Genomic DNA, 19207 nt, shown 5'->3' with positions numbered 1-19207 from the left:
CTGATTACCAACTACCTGCCAGGCACCATATTAGATGTTGATACCAGGGATCCAAGACAGTCATGGTTCCTACCTTGTTAGAACTTACAGTATATTGGAAATAAAATAGAAAATATAAGAAAACAAATGATCAAACCAAACAATTTTAAATTTTAAGTCTACCATAAAAGAAGAAGACACAAAAATGGAGTAGTAAGATGGAGAATAATTTGGGGAGGGCCTATAGAAAGGATCAAGACCTCTCTGAGCAGAAGGTATTTTAGATGACGCTTGAAGGAGAAGGAGCCAGGCCTTGTAGGTTGCAACCTGGAAAACCACTGAAAATTTCTGAACAAGAGAGATGGGAAAATATGGGCTTGAAGGTGGCAAGAACAGAATCAAGACAATTTATGAAAGGATTTGCAGAAATCTCACCATCATCCCTCTTCTCTCCACCATATATTATATCATTCTAGTATGGATTTTATACATTGTGAAATCTTAATTCACTGTTTCATTTTTGTTAGGTTTTATTCATCTCTTCCCAACTTGATTATAAGTTCTTTAATGGTTTGCTGTGATTCTACTTCTCTTTGCTATCACTTCCCCTGCCACCCAATGTCTGACAGAGATTGAACACACTAGCTGCAAAATGTATGTGTCCTAATGATTAGAAGAAAACATTTTTACAAATTCACAAACTTTCAGGGGTAGACTGGAGTGAACGTAACTTTTAGGAAAGTGTGAGAGACCTTTGATTTCAAAATTTTGAGTAAAGTGGTAAGCAAGAAGGCAAATCACTGGCAGCAGTATTAAACATCTCTTTCTAAAATATTTTTACTTCAATACTTCCCTAATTCCCATCCCCTATAATATCTTCAGTAAAAGAGGAAAATATGATATTTCTTTAACAAAACCAGAAATTCTTTCTCTTTTGACTAGGAGTATTGGGATCAATGTGCGTTAACATAAATAAGTTAGAAAGACTGAGCTAAGAGGGCTTGGGGAAAATATTGTGTCTGCATTTATTTTGCCCATGCTCCCAGTAATGTGCCCCTTAACTCCAATGACTAAAGTCACTGAGCTATTTAAAGTCAACAATTCAACAGTCTTCAGTTTGATTCATTTGGTTGTCTTATATTCACCAACGTCATCTGACACCCACAGAACTACAGGCAGTTGACAGCTAACTGGGAGCCCTTTTGTCCAAATTCAGCAGAGTAACTGCAGAAGTTTCCAGGGTACTACAAATTTTCAGTCCTGTCACTATTAGAGTGAATGAGTAAAAAGGGGCCTCATCAGTAGGGTCAAACTTTTCATAATTGTCAAGCTGAAGAAAAGCCATATCTTTAATAATTGAGAAAATCAGTTTCCAAGCTAGGGAGCCCAGCATATCTGTCTGTGTTTTTCATCAAAATGTATAACATTTCAGAAAATGCAGGGAGAGCTATATTTTGAAATCTAGATAATACTCTCCATTACTGAATGCTGCTCAATGACGCTCATGGATAGTAAAATAGCTTCTCTTCCTGGGAGCTTATTGACTACATCACCCAGAAATACATAACTTTGCTTGTCACTCTTAAGATGCATTTCACTTTTTTACATACAGGATGTTGAACAATCTGTCTTTTCACAAAACTAAGGGATTCATTACAGAGAATCCTCAAGCCTGGGACCAGGAATTTCAGGGTAATCTGGTTCATAGGATTGATGGTTTGAAGCTGTATATACCCCAGAAGAGATCATGTTCTTTTAATCCATTCCTTTAGGTTTAGACCTATTATAGGTGGGAACTTTAGATTAGATTATTTCAATTGAGCTGTGACTCACCTCATTCAAGATGGATCTTAATACTCTTACTGGAGTCCTTTATAAGAGAATAAAAGAAAAAAAGCCCTTGAGAGAAGACACACAGAAAACAGAGAAGAAGCCACTGAAGCCAGAAGCTGAAAGCAATGAAACCGGGGAGAGAAGGACCAGCAGATGCCAGCCATGTACATCACCATGTGTCAGAGAAGTCCAGATATTGTCTTATGATGCCTTGATTTGGACATTCGTACATTGTAAATGTGTAATTTAGTAAATCTCCATTGTAAAAGCCAACCTGTTTCTGGTATATTGCATTTCTTCAGCTTTAGCAAACCAAAACAATAGATAAACAAAAACGGTATCATGGTTTTAGCTAGAGTAATGCAGAATATGTTTGTGCATGTATGTGCATGTTAATAGCATCACATCCAATTCTCAGACAGAAATTGCTAGAGTACCTTTTTATCATGGATTTATAGTTACAGTCAAGCTGCAGAAGAGCTCCAGGAAAGACTTCACAATGCCTCAGGATTAACTCCTTAAATATGTTGCATTATGAAAGCTCTTTTTCTTAAATTCCTCCCAAATCATGCATGGATTTATCCTTAATAGACACATTTTAACGTTACTGAATTGTCAACTGATGCTTGAAACAGCTACCATGACTTCTGAATCTTTTTCACCGCAACCCTTAATATTCTTTTCTTACCTAGTTAACAGCTACTACCTTTACTGAAATATTATTATATGGTAGAATTCATATTGTGCACTTTATGCATTTTATCTCTTGTATTCTGCATAACAATTCTGTGGCATAGATATAGCTACTTCATAGAAGACGACTGAGTCCTAAAGAGGTTAGGTTGTATAGGCTTTGAAGAATAAGTGGCACAACCAAGTTTCAAACCCAGGTCTTTGCATTGGTAATTACTATTTTATTCATTCAGTGTGTTTGCATTTCTTATGATTGCAGAACTATCTATTATTATTTCATTTTATATCCTTTCCTAAAGGACACAACACTTTAGGCCTCTATTCTAAGCACCCGTTGTATCCCTTGTAACCATGCTCCACTTTACCTCCTGCAACCTATCTGTCCTTTCCAACAGAAAGAGTTTGCATGCCCTCTGAATCTTAGAAGAGCAATGCAAAATCGTAAAAAAAATATAAGATTAGACATTAAGTTCTAGTCTAGGCACTGCACCTATCAACTTGCTGAGTGAGTTTGGGTAATTCATTAACCTCAGCTAACATTTCTTTAACAGAAATATGATGCATGTGTCAGAACTTCATTCCTTTTTACTGCTGAATAATATTCCCATTGTGTGTATATACCACAATTTTTTTTATCCATTCGTGGGCTGAAGTTCTGATACATGCAACAGCATAGGTGAACCTTGAAGACATCATGTTGAGCAAAATAAGCCAGCCACAAAAGGACACATGTTGTATGATCTCACTGGTATGAAACAATTAGAATAAGCAAACTCAAGAGTCAGAATCTAGAATACTGGTTACCAGGGACTGGGCTGGGGGTTAGGCAATGAGGAAATATTGTACAGAGTTCCTATTCGAGATGATTGTAAAATTTTGGTAATGGATGGTAGCACCACATTGTGAAATTATATATGTGAATGTGGTTAAAAGGGGGAATTTTAGGCTGTATAAATGTTACTAGAATAAAAATTTCAAAAAAAGAAACATGAGAATGACATCCACATTACTTACCTCACAGGGTTATTGTGAGGCTCAGATCAGGTAGGACAATAAATTGTGAAAGTGCTCTGAGAAGAATAAAGTGATACACCAAAGCAGTGATGGTCTGATTATTTTCCCTGTGTCTGTCATGCAAAAGGTACTGAATCAGCTGCTAGCCCAACAATCAGACGATTCTGCATTGTGTTACTGCATGTCACAGCTCAGTCCGCTATGGCAGCCAACACCAAGGAAACTCATCTCCGTGGGGGTAGCTGTAGTTCAAACCTCCCTTTCATGGATAGAGACACCATGAGCTCAGGTGGCATAAATGGTCATTTACATTCTGGGGCATGTTGTTTCAAGCCATCAATTGTGGTGCTCCATGTGGAGCTTGTTTTTGTTTATCTGTGAACCCTCCTATCTATATGGCTCTGTCTGGCTCCTGCGGTTAACATGAATTAAATTTCTTCCTCTTTCAAAATTTGATTTTGATATTTTATGTGTTTAGGTGTCATGACATTGACACTGAAAGCAAGATTTATTATCTTTGAAATAGTAACTCTTTTGATTAGGTTTTAGGGTTTCTTTATAAAATCATTAGGTCAATTTTTCTTCCCTTCCTTCCTTTCCTACTCGGAAATTCCGTGGTGTCCCCTGGATGAAACACAACTCCGCAGTACACCTGTGGGGGCCCAGGCGTCTGCTCCTCGAGCTGGATTCCTGCACAGCATCTACAGAAGCCCAAGCCCTTCTGCTTTCCTAATTCAACAGTGGGTCTACTCACTTTGGGCGATCATCTCTGTATTCCTGACATGAAGCTCTTGCTGTCTCAATTTTCTTTTGTTGGGAAAAGAGTACATTCTTTTTGGGGAAAGTACAATAGCTGAGGTGAAAGATTAGACAGCTTCCCCTCTAGACCATCAGAGAGTAGCAAGTCAAGCCTAGAATTAGGAAATATAGAAGACATCCATCATAGGGGGAGGGTGTGTGGGTTAAGTCATGCTGCCCAGAGCATTCCCGAATGTTTTAGGAAGAAGAGCAAGCAGAGCATAAGAGCAGGCAGGAGAGCTAATCATTCCTGCTCCCAAAAGCTCTGTGGAAAGCTCTGTGGGGCAGAGGCTAAACTTTTAGACCACAAAAGAAGAATTGTAATTGATACGTGTCCTGCCCACCCTGGCAACCTAAATACTGAAGCTGAAATACTGCTCTTGTCTTACTAGTTTCATAGTGATTACTGAGAAAAGTTTTACACTGATAAAACTCAGAAATTCTTTTAAAAACTTTCCAGATGCTAAAGTGCCAATTAATAACATTTCCCTTGTTCTGAGGGACATAGAATTTTTCCCCATTTATGATACTTAAAGTTTACTCTTCAGTTATTGCGGCTAGTATTACTGGTAAAAGCCAATTATATTAGCAGACTCTAAGTGCTTTAGATACATTATCTCATTCTATCAGCATAACAATGCCACGAGTATTTAATGTTATTCATGCCATTTTGCATATGAGAAAAATCGAGTACACAGAGATATGATGATTTCCCTCTGGTTACATAACAAATGGCTGAACTGGGATTTGAACTCATATAAAATTCTGACTTCCAAAGTTTACTCAGTGGAACATAGATTTGAGTGTGGGTATAGATGTGGCAACATTGGTACTTCTCTTTTTACTTGTTTGTTTATTTAATTGATGGCCTCTGGCTGTACTGGCATTTTTAGTACCTCAGTTTTAAGTATGGCAGATTCATAAAGTATCTTTGCCTTCCCTATGTTATTACCAATGCCAGGCTTTTTATAACACTCTGCTAATGGGTAAGGAGCCATTCATGACAAGAGGGATTTAATCAACAAGCCAATGGGCTCTAAGGAGACAATTCCTAGGACCCATCCCTCCTCCTTGAAGCACAGGAGCCAACAAAGAAAGCACACAGCATACACGGGGTATTCATGGAGGCAGCATGGCTGGCAGAGTGGAATTCAGAATATGTTGGCTAACCTCTGATATCATCTGAGGAAAAGTAATTAATGAGGTACCAAAAAACTCCACAGGAAACCAATTCCATCATCAAAGCAGTTATTTGACACAAATTACAAGAGAACATGACTTCACTCTTCCTGGATTTCATTTTTGTAAGAGATAAACTTGTCCTGTACTTTTCTAAATCCCTTGAAGGTTGGTGAATACTTTACAGCACAGCAATATATCAAAATGTTTCCTTTCAAAGGTCAATGGGACAGGCACCATATTTAGAAATGTTTCTATGGTATTTTAGTATTTTTTAATGTGATATAAAACTAGTTATCAATACTTTAAGGTCAGATACATGTAGATAGCCTAAGAACATATACCGTACTCAGGAGTGAACAGATTTTTCTGTAACTTATTTTAGCCATCCATCTTTTTTGTTTTTTGTTTTTTGTTTTTACAGACTTTCAAGTAAATGTTTAATTTAACTCAGCAAACTCACTTACTTACTAAATAATTGTTTTTGACTGCCAATCATAATGTTAGGAAGTTTGATAGAGCTCACTATCTCAAACAACAAAAGGAACTCACTGTGCTCATTTTTCACTCAGATCAAATCTGTATGCCTTAGAAGAGGCATCACCACATAGTAGCATAATGCATCCACTAGTACAACTCTAGGAGTAATGTGTCCCCCACTAACTGTTGGATTCATTACAATTATTTGTTAAACCCTTACTGTGTGCCAAACACTCTGCTAAGCACTGTGTATGCATCTTCTTCTTTCAAACTTGTAACAACCCTATTATCCCCATTTGAGGGACTAGGCAATTGATTCTCAAAAATACTAAGTAACTTCCCCAAGGCCAGGAAAGGGCTGCATCTCAAACCAGTTGCATCCACCCCCAAAGTCCAGACCATAACTAATACTTACTCCCTGATGAACATCACAATTCTTTACTACAAAATGCTGTTAGGAGCTTTTCTAAAGTGTGACAAAGATCATTCCATTAGCTTGTTAAGAAAATGTCCATAAATTTCCAGGGAGGTCAATTAAATAATACAAAAAAAAAAATTCTGCCAAAATAAATCCCTTTTGCTTGTACATTGTTTCCTCCTGGTCTCCAGGTAGGATCTCATTTTTAGTGAATGAAAATTCTAGTTGCCTGGAAAGTTGGAGTCCTCTTCACTGCCCTCAGAAAAGCAAGGGAAAGATGAGTGAGAATGATGTCTGGGGACTGTCTTCTATTTTACCCATGCAGCATTTCTTTAACTTTAATTTCTGGAGAATTAAATTTATGTGGAAAAAAAGTATTGCACAGTAGCATGCGGCACCCTGACAGCCAACCAAGCCCATCCGTGTTCAGACTCCAGCCACTCTGTTGTGCACTTAAATGGCAGCGAGGTCCTCAGCACTGACCTCTGGCCGGGTGCTCAGGAGATGCTCCGGGTGCTCTCAAAACTGGAACACTCATTACTGCTGTTTTCTGGCTGCAGCTCAAAACTTCCCTTTTAACCGCAATGTGTTGGCTATTATGGGCTAAATAAACTTGCTTTTGAATAATTACATAACAAATCCTCAAAATTTAAATGTAGAACAAAATTGTCTTCTAATCAGGCTCAAAAATATGACATGTTCCTTTAAATGATTGTGATTTCTTATTTAATGAAAAGATGCACCTTGTTCAATATACATATCTTTATTTCTAATATGGTTAATGGAATCAGTTCAATAGAAATCCTTTGATCTTTTCTCAAAATAGCACACTGGAAAACCACTCAAAATTGCATGGTAATTGCAGCAAATTTAGCCTAATGAATAGTAATACATGTAAAGGAAATTTTGCCATCAAATTTAAATTTATGCCATGGAATTATTTAAATGAACATTTCAAAATTGATCTTATATTTGTGAAGTGCTTGAATTCTGGAAGAAACAACCTTCTGCATTCCAAGAAACTAAAAACCCACCTTTTCTAATTGAGAGTGTTTACTCAGTCTCTCATATTACACTAAGCAACTTAATCTCTCTGAATCACCTTGATTGTGAAAATACCTCATAGTTTCACAAAATAATGAGATGAATGACATTTGTAAAGTACTTGGAACAATAATACTATACTAGTATTATTCTATATTATATGCTATATACTTAGTAGTATAGCATAATACTATATACTATAATAATAGCAGAGAATAAATCTTCACTACTAGTCATGATTACTGGTCATTATTTACATACTCTGTGATCAGTGTGATCCAATTGATAAGCAATCAATGTTTATTTTTTGAGTGGCTGTACTGACCACCTTATTGTCTTAGCTAGCATTTAAGAGAGTGCCACAATTAATGATTATTTCCCTTTTCCTATAACTACACAGATATTTTATTATTCAATGGAGTTTTTCTGTTTTTCTAGTTTGACAAAGGTTTAATCAATTTGAAAGTGGTCCAAAGTCCTATCAGCTTCCCAACCAAAAGTGAAAGGACAAATTAATCCTAGCATTATAAGTCTAAGAGGAAATGGTCCCTCTTGAATAGGGCTCCCAGGAAAGAGAACTAGTCCTGTGTTCTCTTAGTAACAAATGACAAATCAGAGTCATTCATCAGCAAGCCCTCACACCAAAGAAGGTCACTGTCTTCATTTAATGCCTCCAATATCAACATAAAATATACGTTTGCAAACTTCTTCAGGAGTTCTGAGACAGGAGTATATGCAGAAGAGAGCCTCCATAGCAGATGTACTGACAAGATTAAAGACTAGTTTGGAATGTTAAGTGGTTTGTAGGTTGCCATTTTGTCTATTTACTAAGTGAATCTAAAATATTTGGCTTCAAATAAATGTTTTATAAAAACTTTATGTTTAGGTGGAAAAAAGATGTTTTGAAACAATGTTTACCTACACAACACAATTAGTAGAAACAGCAAATACTCATATATCATTTAATATGAGCAAGGTACTGTTCTACAACCTGCTTTCGATATACTAATTCATTCAATAAAACAACCCTATTTCTAGGCTGAGCGAAAAGCACAGACTATGCAAGTGCTTTAAAGACAAAGTGTGAATGAAGAAAAGGTCATCCATCTGTCACATGCCCATGCAGCTGAATCTAGGCATTTTAGGACACTGGTGGCCTGTGACCTGGTTATCAGTGGCAGTTATTAACACAGGCAGAATTGTACCTGTCACTTACTAGCTGGGGTTTAATTAGACCTCCAGGATGGCATAGCTACCCTCTCATATTCTAAAATACTGTTTATACCAATGCAAAGTTATCGTCCAATGCTAACCATGCAGGACAGTGTGGCTAGAATCAAATATAATTGACTTCCATGTGTTCTCACCCAGGGGGTTGTCCCTGATCTAGTTTCAACATGTACAGTTCCCATCAGGAGACCTGAGTAGTCTCATTAGTTGCCCATCAATTTTCAGCCAAGAAAAGTAACAGCATTATGTAAAAGGCAAAAAATAGCTTGAATATTATTTTTTTTTATGTAACTGAAGCAGGGAAGAGACTAGCCACCCTTTATGCTCTACTTTTTGCCAGGCATTATAGTAGGAGCTTTAAATATATTGCTTTTTTGTTTGTTTGTTTTTGTTTTCTTAAATAACAGCTTTATTGAGATATATTTCACATACCATAAAATTCACCCTTTCAGTGGCTTTTAGTATATATTTACAAGGTTGTGCAGCCATCACTCTCTCTAATTCCAGAACATTTTCATCAAATATTCTAAAAGAAATCCTGTACCCATTGTCAGTCACTCTCCATTCCCCTTCCACACAACCCCTGGCAGCCACCAATCTACTTACTATTAGATTTGCCTGTTCTGGATATTCCATATAAACAGAATCAAAATATACTACTTTTAATTCTTGCAACAACCCTAAAAAATAGGTGATATTTTCCTCATTTCAAAAGTGAGGAAACATAAAAATAAAGAATAGGCTACCATCTGGGTAGAATGAAGTATGTCCCCTAGTTGAAAAAAAATGCAAGGTGCAAACCCTCTACTTTTGTTCCCCAGTGTAATCCCAGAGCTTAACATAGCAGTGGGCACAGTGTAAGACTTGATACATACTTGATACATAATGACACTGACATCCCACCAGATATACAATTTATACCTTCCTTAAGGGGCCTGGATGGAACCACACAGTAATTCAATTTATCAAACACTTGGTAAAAGTACTCAAGAACATGTCAGATTTCCCTATTTGTTTTATTATTGGCTCTAGGAAGGCACCTAAATAATGAACATGGCACATGTTCAGAGAGCATCCATTTTTTTGAAGAGGGAATGGGGAAAGATTAGAAAGATTAGAAAACTTTCATATATAAATATTCAAGGGCCTTGAAAAAACTTTGGGGTGAAATACACAAAAGACTTGGCCAGCCCACCTGTAAAAGTAATCAGGCATCCCTCTACAAAGATCAGCTTTCATTTGCTTAAAGAGAAGCAAAAGTGCATAGCAGATATATCCGTTTGAATATTTAGCTTGATATATTATTTTCTAAAATTCAGTCTCCTTAACTTAAATATGACCTGCTGATATCTGAAATGATTTATATCAAGATATATCTAACAGAATCCAATAAGCAGAAACATTAGCAACTACAATTTTGGTCCATGTTATTTCATATTTGTATTCAAAATGAAAAGCAAGCAAGGAAAAGAAATTTAAGAAAACCAATATATTAAGAAGCACAGACCTGCAAAAAAGAGGGGGCTTCTTATAATGAAGCAATATCCAGTTTCAAACAGGATATAAATGTAGATTTCTATTCAAAAAAAAAAAAGTTGAAAGATAGAATAAAAAAGAGATAAACTAAAAATTTCATAGGAAAGTGTCACAGAAACAGAGCCAATGCTGCCAAAAGAGAAACACTGCATGAATTATTAAAGATGGGCATGGAAAAAAAGATAAACTAAGAATTTCATAGGAAAGTGTCACAGAAACAGAGCCAATGCTGCCAAAAGAAAAACACTGTATGAATTATTAAAGATGGGCATGGAAAAAAATCACAGCAAACTGGACAGCAAAAGCTAATGTAAGAAACGGATCTCATGTACACATGCAATATTAAAAGACAGACCATTTAAAAAATACTCCACCAAATATGGTGTGTGAAAATACCTCAATAAAATTGCATTAAAAAAAAATCCATCAAGACCAGGAGAGATGAAATCACAGAAAAGACTACATTCAGTGAATGAACCCACAGAAGCAAAAGATTTTGAAGTTTCAGCCTTAAAGGGAATTGATGGATTGACAAGTCAGGAGTGAGGAAAGTGCCACTGAATGAGAGGATGAGCAGTTACACCAGGCTTGGTACAAAAGTATTGCAGCATCTGTCATCAGCTGTAGCTGCTGTGTCTTGTATTTTGGATAACAGACTTTGGTGAATTAAATTTTACAGAACAAGTCCACGCAGGGAACAAGACAAACAAGGTTTCTGTCCTTATGGAGCGTTCCTGCTTGTGGTAGGATGCAGGCAATATTCTAACAGACCGGTAAACAAATAAGATGTGTAAGCAGGATTCTTTCAGAGAGTCATAAGCATGTTAAAGAAAATAGAGGCCACCTGGAGTATGGCTATCAAAATAAGTTGATCCTCACTTTCCACTGTGTTACATTTAACAAAGCAGACCAAAGTCATGGGTGAACACAAAGGAGAAGAGGATGACAAAGGGAAATCTCCCTCTCTCTCTTTCTTCTCCTCTGAACACCTGTTCTTAGGGTTGGTGTCCCCAGAGAAAGGGAGAGACAGTAAATAAATCTGTAAGGAATGGTTGCTAAGACTGATAAGCAATGGCTAGAAGAACTGAACTCCAGAAGAAAAGAAAAAGTGACAATGTTCAGCATAATGAGAGTTTTCACACTGGATTTTCTAGTAATTCTAGGTGAGGGCTCTGTATAAAAAGGATGTTAGCTCTGTGTAAAGAGGGATCAGGCCAGAGGAAAATCAGCAGTTATTAGCAAGGGCTTGTACTGTTTTCAACACTGGGTTAAAACTGTGGACAACAATGAAAAAAAAAAAATCAACTGCCCTCAAGAAAACACTAGTTGGGAAAACAAAATCAAATATGAATATAAATATTTATTATTTATGTTAAGGAAAATAAATTGCCACCTCCATTGGGCATTGCCAGGAGGGACCCAGTTCCTGGGATGGGCTTTGCCAGAAGACCAAAACAACTGACCTGCAGGGGCTTTCCAAGAAAAAGGAACACAGCCTAAGAAATGCAGGTAGGCAACACTTGGTGATAAAACTAGTTTCTGTCCAGTAGAGATAGCTTATCAGAATGGACTAGCATACCACATTGATCAATGTATATTGTATATCTGCTCCCCATTTGGTAAGACACCCCCTGCCATGTAAAAAGGAAAATAGGAAAATTAATGTCAGCCAATCAGAATATTTCCTCACTTGCCTCTGCATTCACCCTATGTGAGCTTCCCCTTTCCACTCCCAGGCAGTGTTTCTACATTCTGAATGGGATGCTGCCCAAATCACTCAAATCCGCGAGATCCTAAATTGCATTAAAAGCTTTTATTTTATCAATATATACATACATATGCACTCACATATGTACATATATATGTGTGTATATCTCAATGTATAACCAGACACTTCTTTATATGAACTATGCATGCTTGAGGATCTCAGATAATATCGGATACAAGGAAAAATGTCCTGGCATGACAGATAAACAGCATAGAGGTTTGGAGTTGTGCTAGTTTGGATATATTATATCCCACCAAAAGCCACATTCTCTAACGTAATCTTGTGGGGGCAGATTTGTTAGTGTTGATTGGGTTGGAATCCTTAGATTGTTTCCATGGAGATGTGACTCAATCAACTGTGGGTGAAACATTTCATTGAATTATTTCCATGGAGATAAGGACCCCATCCATTCAGGGTGGATCTTGATTTAATCAATGGAGTCCTATAAAAGAGTTCACAAACAGAAGCAGCTGAAAGAGACATTTTGGAGATGACCGCTGAAAGTAGGCTTTTGCTAACACTTTGGAGATGCTGGCCCAGAGTTTGCTCTGGAGAAGATAAGAGAGGACAAAATGCCCCAAGAGCAGCAATTTGAAGAATACACAGGAGCTGAGAGGGAGCTGGAACACAACCCAGTATTAGCAGATGCCAGGCACATGCCTTCCCAGCTAACAGAGGTTTTCCAGACACCACTGGCCTTCCTTTGGTGAAGGTATACTCATGTTGATGCCTTAATTTGGACTTTTTCATGGCCTTCAGACTGTAAATTTGTAACTAAATAAACCCCCTTTATAAAAGCCAATCCATTTCTGGTATTTTGCATAATGGTAGCATTAGCAAACTGGAACAGGGGTCTCCTCTTGTATGCAGTGTGGCATCAGCTTTTGCAAAGTATGCAAAAAAAATGCAAGGCACTTTGGGGATCTTGAAATATTTGCTACTCTGAATCAGGAGCCTGGCTGCAGAGATATCAGGTGAGTGCTGAGGCCAGCGGACCCTTCCTCTTCCTGTGGCAGGTCCCTCTTCTCTCTGACCTATGAGTCTTGCAAGTCATATCTCAACCAATCAACTGCTCTATCTCGATATGTGGGCGATATAGCCAGTGCGACGTGCCACACTTCTGGTGTCTCTTCCTGAGCTGACACACCTCTCACCACAGGAGAGAATCCTTAATTGGGAAAGTCACTGCCTTCCTCTTTCCTCAGCTTGGAAATGAGTAGACAGATGTCCTAAGATCCCTTGACTCCCTCTGCTCAGGTGGGCAACACTGGAGCCCTCCTTCTGCCCTGCCCGTCAGAGACATGCTCTGCATGCCAGGTCCTCCATGTGACAAAGAATCAATTTGTTAAGTGATGATGCTCTCCTCAGAAACCTGTAACACCTTTTATCTGCATGACTTATGTAGTATTTAAAACTGTGTAATAACAAAATGTTTAGTTGCAGAAGACCGCAACTACCTTTCATTTTCCTGGTATACTACACACACACACACACACACACACACACACACACACGCACACACACACACACAGATAAATAAGTGGTCATGTTTTTCTGCTGAACAAACCTGGCCAAGAGAGACTAAGAGAGTTATCTAAGGTTTTATATCTAGTCACGGCAGGGGTAGATGGGCAAATTTGGTAAGTTCTACTTTTTTTTATTTTAAGTAGCACAGCATGCTTTCCAATATTGATGAATTAATTTTTTGTGTGAATTTTCCATGCTGCCTTCTTTTTCCTGCCCCTTTACCACCTCCTGTCCAATTCTCTTGCAGATGATCCATGGCAAAGTTTAAGTCCCAGGCAGTGTCTTTCCTGGGTGAGACCCCAGACCCACATGGCCAATTTATGTGTGTTCTTTCATGCAGTTGTCCAAGCAACAAACCAGAACATCCAGGCCCTTTCCCTCCCCAACATGTTCATTCTACTATCATATCTTAAAGATTCTACCTCTGCAATATTTCTTAATTGCATGTTCATGTTTTCTATCCTTATTGCTTCTACATTATTCCAGGTCGTCATCATCTCCCCTTGGATCATCACAATAGCCTCCTAACCAGTCTACCTGTCCCAGGCTTATTTTCCTCCATTCCGTTATCCACACTGCAGTCATACACAGCTAGTCCCATCTAGTTAAGGTCTTGTGTTGTTTTCGCAATGCATTTAGGATAAAAATCAAACCCCTCAGTATGGCTGACAAGGATACTACCTGATTTGCTTCTGTTTGCATTTCCACCCTCGCCTCTCACCCTCCCCTCTGGCATCTCACACATGTGACTTCTCTGTTATTCAAGAGGTGCCATGGTCCCTCTCATCTCTGAACTTCAGACATGCTGTGGTTATGCCTAAAATCCTCCCCCTTCCACCTTCTTTATAGCCATCTCCTCCAACCTGGCCAACCACCAAATCACCTCCAGGTCTCAATTTGAAGACATTTATTATGAGTTATCTTCCATGCCCACAAGACTGGGTTAGGTCCTCCTGTGAAAATTTCTAGTCTATGCTGCTGTATAATAAAAAACATGGCTGGTCTTTGACCCCAGTTCCTAAGAGCTGTCCCTTGGAATTTCCCCTGATAGGAATGCCCACCACTGCCAGTACCACCACACCTAATAGCCTATCTAATGAGCTGGACGGATGGGGCGGGGGCTGGCCATACCAGAAGGACCAACCTTGTGGTCAGTGGGTTGGAGCTCTGAGCCGGGTCCTATCTGCCTGACCTTTTGGGAAGGGAATGAGGGCTGAAGATTGAGTTCAACCATGTGGGCATTGACTCCATTGATCATGCCTATGTAATGAAACCCCAATAAAAAACTGGACACCTGAAGCTTGAGAGCCCTTCCACGATTGATAATACACATCGATGTGCTGAGAGAGTGACATTCTGACTCGTGGAGAGCATATAGAAGCTTTGTGTTTGAGACTCTCCCAAACCTCATCCTGTATTTCTCATCTTATTCTGAATCCTTTTCACTGTCATAAAACTATAATCCTCACTATAGCACTTTCCTGAGTTCTGTGAGTCATTCTGGAGAACTATCAAACCTGAGAGCATGGTGGGGGTCCCTGAATTTTTAGCCAGTTGGTCAGAAGTTGGGTGGTCTGAACTTCCAGACTTGCAGCCAGTGTCTTAATTGAGGACAGTCTTGTGAGGACTGTGCTCTTCACCTGATAAATCTCACCTAACTCCAGGTAGTAAGTGTCAGAATCACATATTGTAGTTGGTGTATGAAATTTTTGAGGTTATTTGCACTTCCACTATTGTAGCACCTCTGACTTTTTCATGTAAGCTGGATGCTTTCCTCTCTGTTTTCTCCTCTAGACACTAAAGTGCATGAGGGCAAGAATGTTGTGTGTCTTAATCAAAGTTAGATCCTTTGTATCTAAAATATAGTAAATGCTCAATAAACTCTTGCTGAATGAACAACAACAACAACAACAACAACAAAAACACCAGTTCAGATACTAGTCTGGGACAGTAAATGGGAAGCAAACATTGCAAAATAAAAGGTTTACATTAAAACTGTAGCCTGTAGGCATCTATACATATTTCATGGCAAGTTAAATAATTGTGTCCATAATAGTTATAAAAATAAAATTCAGTTTACTTTCAAATGCTAGCACAGATATTTTTCTCCACATATTTGTTTGATACTATTAAGTAGAAGAACTGAAATTTGCAAAGTGCCTTCCAACTCTTAATATGAATAAAAACAATTGTGGACCCATTCCTCTACTGCCTATACTCCCATACATGATGTTTTCTTGCCTCCCTGACCAAATCCTTCTCAGGTACTAAAACCCAGGGAATGGCTGAGTAATTACTTCAGAACCCAGAATTCTTTCAAGAATAATCTTATTTGGAATAGGCCACTGTAAGCATGGTTCTCACTTAGAAGCTTCAAATTATTTGCAAACCGTAAAGAGACATGTCTGCAAAGTCCAGAAGTTGGATAGGGCACTGCAGAACTAGACTGGGGTCTCAGAAGGAATTGCTATTGGCAATGAAAGGAACAGAAAGAATAATTCAACACATTTCTACTCACTAATGGATGACTTCATGACCTAGATAAATGTGAACATAGAAGAAATGGGGAAAGAGAATACCTGAGGGAGGGAGAAGGCAGAGAGATGGACTGACATAGATTAAAAAAAAAAAAAAAAAAAAAAGGGCCAAAGCAGTAACTTTTTTTTGACTAACAGAGAGAGAGTTGAATACCAATGCAAAACAAGGCAAGATCACAGAAAAGGGGCCCAGGATAGAATGAAGAAGTGACCTGATGTATACATGACCAGACAACCAAGGGGGAATGGCTTTGGAGATTAACGATCTGAGGGAACAGAATGGATGATAGTCAGAGATTTGATAATCTTGTATGAAAGATGATTCTGGGGCTGAGAGTATTGGTTTCTGGGGTGGAGACCAGAGGAAGGAGGAAGAGAACAAGCCCGGGCCAGATCTCCCAAATCCCCTCCTGCTGAAAGGTGACTGCTGAGCTTCTCTCTTCCTCACTTGCACTTCAGCAACGGCTTTGTGTGATAGGCTAGGTAGCTGTCACCCCTGGGGGGAAGTGATATTCAAAGGGACACACAAGACACACAGCCCAAACCATTTTGTACCCAAATCTCAGAATGAGTAGGATTATTTTAAGATGGCATTCATAGCAGGAAGGCAAGTCAGTTATTTTATTATGACATGAAGTTCTCCTGGGGTACAGAGGTCGTGAGCTAGCTGATAGTGCTTGGTCCATATATACCTCACTCATTTTGTTGACCTAAACAAGAAAATTATTGAATTTTAAAAAGCACTACTTTATAAAGAAAACTAACGGAATTACCTTGATACTTGGAATTATGAATATTTGGAATCAAACCTGGGCTGTGATTCATTCATTTTCAGGATCTATAGCCAAAACTTAACAGTATAGAGGCTGAATGAAAACAATATTTATGCATTAGTCACACCACATGGGATGCAAACAAATCACAAAAAAGGAGGAGAAATTACGCATCAACTAGAGTTAAAATGCATCAACTTGCATTTTAGGAGACATGGCAAGTTGCAAATATTTCTCTATTAAATGTATCAAGGACTCTACCTGCTGTTTGTTTAAGTGCTGCCATAATACTCTTACTTCTGAAATTCAGAAATATATCACTTAAGATAATATGCTGGCAATGTGAATAGTGGAGACGTTTTGTCAGTAGAAAGGTCAAATAATTTTCCAAAATGCACTGCAATATTTTAGCTTTACAATTTTACTACAAGTGACCCAAAGGAAAGCCCATTATACCATTATACACAAAAATTATATTGTGAGCTAATGGAAAGTGAATAGTACGTTACCAGCTTTCTGTGCTGTCCCCCACTGCTTTTTCTGAAATTCAAGGTCTTGATGGGTTTTGTTTTTTTGATTCATTTTTTCCCTAGTAAATGCAGGGACATTTATCCATGTAAGAAGCAAGCATCCATATCTCTTGTCACACAAAGAGTCATTGGATAATAGAGTGGCCTTCTAGACATAAATGCAAGGCTCATCTAAGGAATATGGCATGCAAAAAGATTAACACTAAAGCAAAGAAAGTAAGAAAAAAAGTCGACTAACCTAACCCACCTGAGCTCGGCTCACAGGGGTCAATGTCCTCGTCATCGCTAGGACACTCGGCTGAGGCCACAAGGATATCATCTGTGGTCTGCAAAAGAAGCACATTCAGTAGATTAATTTAAAGGGACCTAATGCATCCCCTATTTGTCTCAGTCACAAGTAAAACACAGTTTGTGTTTACCGTACTTGTTGAAAACCCAGATTCAAGATTTGCCTTCCTAAGGACACAGAGCTTGAATTTGTAAACTTGTTTTAGATCCTTCATGGAAGTATTTGCATATTTTAAAAACCTGATTGTAGATTATTTTACATGAGGAAATGGAAACTTGCAGATACCTATCCATTCAAAGACACAGAGAAGCTGCACAGGGTAGCACACAGAGGCTTAAAACAATCTGGCATACACAGATGACGTGAAATTTATTACAGCCCTGGAGCGCTGCAATGTATGCATCAGTGGGCTTTATGCAGTACTTGTGCTTGTCTTCTTAAAAGCAAAACAGCCATAACCTTTTATATCATGACCTGAATCTTGGAGATACAACTTGTCATTATTAGGAAACACAGATTAAGCAAAGAATTAGACATATCTTTCAATGATGCAAACAGGAAAAAAAATACGGTTCATTAAAGGCATTTTTTTTTCACATGTTGAGCTTCCAAAATCAAATCTTATCTTTGAAACGTTCAGATAGCAGGTATTATTTCCCTGTTGCCTTTACATCATTAAGGTTTCATAATAAATGAAAAGTGTATTCAGGGGGAGGGAAATAGATTGAATTTTACGGCAAAGAGGAGAAAGGTAACAGTTTTCTCTGAGACATTCATTGCACTTACAGCAAAAAAGGTAACTATCACTAACAAAAAACAGATCGTGTAAATCCTAGCAGTTAGTCACATAATCAACACATTTACAAGCTTCAAAGGGTGTTCTTTACTTCCACTTACAAGCAGCAGTAAACTCAGCCTAGATATTACATGGAAATTGTGATGGCTTACATCAGATTTGGTTAATGTTAAGGTAACACAGAAAGAATCAAAGTACAAAAGGAAAATATCTCATTATATCTGGCAAGGATTAAGGAGATTATGCTTGTTTAGACAATACTCAGAACTGTCTACTTGCCTTGATGCCATCATCATTTAAAAGTGGAATTAAAATAGTACAGGTCCTAGGTTAAAGTAAAAGCAAAACCATGCTAAGACATTTTTGTTAAAGGTATGCCTAGTATCATTAGAGATTAAAATATAAATAAATAAAATTTAAGAAAATTATGGCATTTGGGAAAAATTGAGACATCTGACGCATTTATGTGACAAGAATTAGGCTTGAAAATCTTTGAAGTGCAGGGTCTTTAATAATTTGAAAACAGGCATTTCTTCAGATGTTAATACTTCATAATCTAACCTTCAATAAATACAAGCATCTAAATAGCATTTTGAGCTGGTTTCAGATTATTCTGCTTTTAATTCCTCTGAGACATTTGGGAGGATTTCTAGATTCATTACTTTTGCTATTCTTATTTGAAAATGGGAAGTTCAAAATGCCAGTTTTCCTGGAGATGTAACTGTTAATATCAGTGAAAAATATGGGCAATCAACATGATAGTCACACAGGCATCTTTCACTA

At 38.0% G+C, this 19207-nt stretch overlaps 1 protein-coding gene across 30 annotated transcripts in view; it reads right to left on the bottom strand.

The window, feature by feature from the left end:
* The window catches only part of NRXN1 (neurexin 1), a 1176176-nt gene that overhangs the window by 12156 nt on the left and 1144813 nt on the right, over positions 1–19207 (bottom strand). For 20 of the 30 annotated variants that reach the window (XM_037806673.1, XM_037806657.1, XM_037806672.1 and 17 more), the window contains one exon: positions 17578–17665. In XM_037806673.1, the coding sequence (XP_037662601.1) occupies positions 17578–17665 (88 nt within the window). The remainder of the gene's footprint in view (positions 1–17577; positions 17666–19207) is intronic. The other 10 variants (XM_037806663.1, XM_037806658.1, XM_037806664.1 and 7 more) reach the window with 1 other exon arrangement.

Source organism: Choloepus didactylus, chromosome 17 (genome assembly GCF_015220235.1).
Source record: "Choloepus didactylus isolate mChoDid1 chromosome 17, mChoDid1.pri, whole genome shotgun sequence".
NCBI classification, from domain to species: Eukaryota; Metazoa; Chordata; class Mammalia; order Pilosa; family Megalonychidae; genus Choloepus; species Choloepus didactylus.
This window is presented reverse-complemented; position numbering and strand designations above follow the sequence as displayed.